At 41.4% G+C, this 3,509-nt stretch overlaps 1 protein-coding gene across 1 annotated transcript in view; it reads left to right on the top strand.

Annotated features, from left to right (window-relative positions):
• Window positions 1-3,503, top strand: part of MIER3 (mesoderm induction early response 1, family member 3) — a gene marked incomplete at its 3' end in the record, with an annotated part of 17,356 nt that extends 13,853 nt beyond the window's left edge. The window contains exons 9-12 of the mRNA XM_009073484.1: window positions 938-1,032; window positions 2,795-2,922; window positions 3,108-3,253; window positions 3,337-3,503. Of these exons, the coding sequence (XP_009071732.1) occupies window positions 938-1,032; window positions 2,795-2,922; window positions 3,108-3,253; window positions 3,337-3,503 (536 nt within the window). The remainder of the gene's footprint in view (window positions 1-937; window positions 1,033-2,794; window positions 2,923-3,107; window positions 3,254-3,336) is intronic.
• Between the last annotated feature and the right edge of the window lie 6 nt (window positions 3,504-3,509).

The raw sequence follows: 3,509 nt of genomic DNA, 5'->3' as shown, positions 1-3,509 counted from the left end.
GAGAAGAGGAGGCTCAGGGAGGACCTTATAGCTGTCTACAGCTGCCTGAAAGGAGGTTGTAGCCAGGTGGGATCAGTCTCTTCTCCCAGGCAACAAGTGACAGGACAAGAGGACATAGTCTTAAGCTGCACCATGGGTGGTTTAGGTTGGACATTAGGAAGAATTTCTTCACAGGAAGGGTGATTAGACACTGGAATGAACTGCCCAGGAAGGACGTGGAGTCACCATCCCTGGAGGTGTTTAAGGAGAGACTGGATGTGGCACTTAGTGCCGTAGTCTAGTTAACATGGTGGTGTTAGGTCATAGGTTGGACTTGGTGATCTCAGAGGTCTTTTCCAACCTGATTAATCCTGTGCACCAAGGCTGCTCAGGTCCCAGTTGCTCCTCAGGCTGGTACTGTTAGCTGCTGGTAAGACATGGCCTGGACTCCTGACAGGATACAGGCCTAGCACTGTTCTGTGGTTTGCCAGCAGGGCTGAGCTCTGTCAGGTCTTCTTGTCTGTGGTGCCTGAATCAAAGTACTGCTCACTCAGGGCAGAGCCATCCTTTCAAACAGGCTTTTCCTTCACTTTTTTTCCAAGAACTTCTCTTTTTGTATCCTCTGTAAGAGCAAATACTGACAAAAATTATCTCATACCTCAGTGATGTTGCCAAACGTTTATTGATGACAAACTTACTAAGAAATAATAAATCTTTTGAATGTCCTTTGCCCTCAAGGATGAAAGATTTCAGAAATCAAACTCTTCTAGAAGATTCTTTGAGGAAGAGTGTTAGATTTCAGGTAGGATATCTGTACAGTAGAGGAAATAACATGGATCTAAATTACTGAGTTACGTTGTTTTGAATGTCTTTGGATATTCATCCATTAGCAACAAAAATTGAATAAAAGGTTAGTGAGTGAAAGCAAGTTTATCATGCCACTTTTGTACTTGTCTAGAAGAGATGACAGCATGGACAGAAGAAGAATGCAGAAGCTTCGAACATGCACTTCTGATTTATGGAAAAGACTTTCATCTCATACAGAAAAACAAGGTTAGTATTTTACACTGAAATGGAAGAGTTGGTAAATTGTATGATGCTGAAAATATATTAAAGGATCATATTTGTCAGGAGCTATGCAGAAGAGGAAAAAAAGAACCATATTACAACCAATTTGACATTTTTGTGCTAATTTTTCCTTAGATGTCGTGGGAGAAGTTAGGCATTGCAGGATGTGTCAGTGTGTATTGTCTCTGAAATCAGCTTAAGTTAGCAATAATTCTGTTTATGTGTATTGCAGTTTGTTTTCAATGTGTGCCTCCCCCACGAGTGCAGTACTGCTGTACCATGGCTGTGCGGGGCATGATGCATCTTTCCTTAACTCACTTTGTCACCAGGAAGGGGCAAGTTTACAGGGTCCAGCTTAGCTCTTTGTATATATGTTCATCAAGTGCTCTTCTTTCTGGCTGGGGAGGAGTTCTGGTCCTGATCTGTATTGCTTCTGGTTGACTCCTCTGTGCATGGAGAATAGGAAATTCTTTTTCCCCTTTGTTACCAAAAAGCAGCAGTTGACAATGCAAATGTTTCCACATTTCCTTTACATTTCCTTTATGCTTTTGATGCCATGTTGAAGGATTGTTTTCTTTAGGAGTCTGGTGATCTTGTATTTCAGGTTAACTTCATAGGATTGTGGTTGCTGTTCAACAACAGTCTGGGCTCATTCTGCTCACTACCTGCTTTAACCCATCCTAACTAACACTTGGCTGGTTCAGATTTTAAGTGGACCTTACAAATAAACAGTAATACATCAAAGATTAAAACTAATTTTTCAACATGGAACAAAGCATGTGTGTGGATATATCTGTCACTATGGACCAGAATTTGTCTAAGAAATCCACTGGGTGTTTTTCCAAGTAGGTAAAATGCCAGAGGGTTTTAGGGAAAGTTCTGGGACTCACCATAAGGTAATGTCACTTGTCTACAGAAAGTATCAGCTAGACAAGATGCAGTGTGTGTGGAAGAGCTTGACAAGATATGTTTCCTTACCACTGTGCTGCACAGTGGAATTGGGAATTTCCATACTAGCTCAGGGACACCTGTTCATTTCCTCCCCTGCCTGGTATGTTTGTGTCCAAGCTAGTAAGGTTCAGTACTACACCCAAGGCATTTTGGATTCCAGACTGTATCTGAATAGAGTTGTAAAACTGAAGCTATGGGCTGATGGTGATGTGAAATGTTTCAGCATCAAAAAAAAAAATGGATAAAATTTACAATTATAGGTAGAAATGACAACTTTTTCTCCCAGAATCTGACTTCACACAGCAACCTCCACTTTGGGGAAAGAGAGACACAGATGACAAAGATAAAAATGAGTCTTTTGAGTCCTTTATACCTTTTCAACAAGACTACAGTTTTTTTCTGTTGTTTAAGCAATTACTGTTGTGATGGTTGTCAAAGCCTCCACAGTCCTGGACTCTGTCAGGGGGGCAGTATGTACCGAGAGTCTTTTCTGCTTCGCTTTTTCGGGTCATTAATTTGCTCAGCTGTTTCCATCCTAGGAGAGGGTCTGTCCTACAGTTTAAGAATGGTTGTATATATTGTATATATGTAAGTACTTCAGATGAAAGTAGAGTTTCAATAGAGTAGAGCAAATGTAATAGTTACTTGAAACTGTAGATCTGTTTGATGTCTCCTAAGGTAATTGGTTTGTTCCAGAGCAATAAAAACTTAACAGTATTGCAGGAGTGGGAATTGGGAAGAAGATAAAACTGAAGTCTTTGTATTAATGTTGTCAGTTCTTCCTCTTGTCTCCTAGGTAAGAAGCAGAACAGTTGCTGAGTGTGTGGCTTTCTATTACATGTGGAAGAAGTCAGAACGTTATGATTACTTTGCTCAGCAAACAAGATTTGGAAAGAAGAGATACAACCATCATCCGGGAGTTACGTAAGTGAAGTGTTCTTGGAATATGTTTTCTGTTGCGAATCCTAAGTGTAGAGGACTTTCCTTTCCCCCTCCTGTCATCACAGTATAGTGCTGCAGTGGCTATAGCAACCGAAATTAAATCCATCATCATTCATAGGCCTTGGTTTCCAGTTATGTGATGCATTATGGATACGATACTCTTCCAGGGACTACATGGATCGCTTGGTAGACGAAGCAGAATCCCTTGGTGGAGCAGTGCATTCTTCAGCCTTAACATCCAACAGTCGGGCAGAAACCATTCCTGATCAACAGCTGAGCATTCTGAACTCCATCACTGCCAACGAGCTCACAGGTAAAGCCAGGAAAAATAAATCTCTCTTTGTTAGAACTGTGCAGATGGGTATTTCACTTGCATTTGTGTCCGTTGCTTTCCAGCACTGACAAACAGTGTAGCTACAGTTTGCCACACTTCAGATGTGAACTGCCTGGACGACGCCTTTCCTCCCATGGACAGCTTACCCCGGGCACCAGTGAATCACGTGCCTGTTGGAACAGAAGAGTTGCTTAACTTGCCTAGCAACGGTGAAAGTGATTGTTTTAATTTATTT

Source organism: Acanthisitta chloris, unplaced genomic scaffold (genome assembly GCF_000695815.1).
Source record: "Acanthisitta chloris isolate BGI_N310 unplaced genomic scaffold, ASM69581v1 scaffold25420, whole genome shotgun sequence".
Lineage (NCBI taxonomy): Eukaryota > Metazoa > Chordata > Aves > Passeriformes > Acanthisittidae > Acanthisitta > Acanthisitta chloris.
Note: the sequence above shows the minus strand (reverse complement) of the source record. Positions and strands in the feature narration are given on the sequence as shown.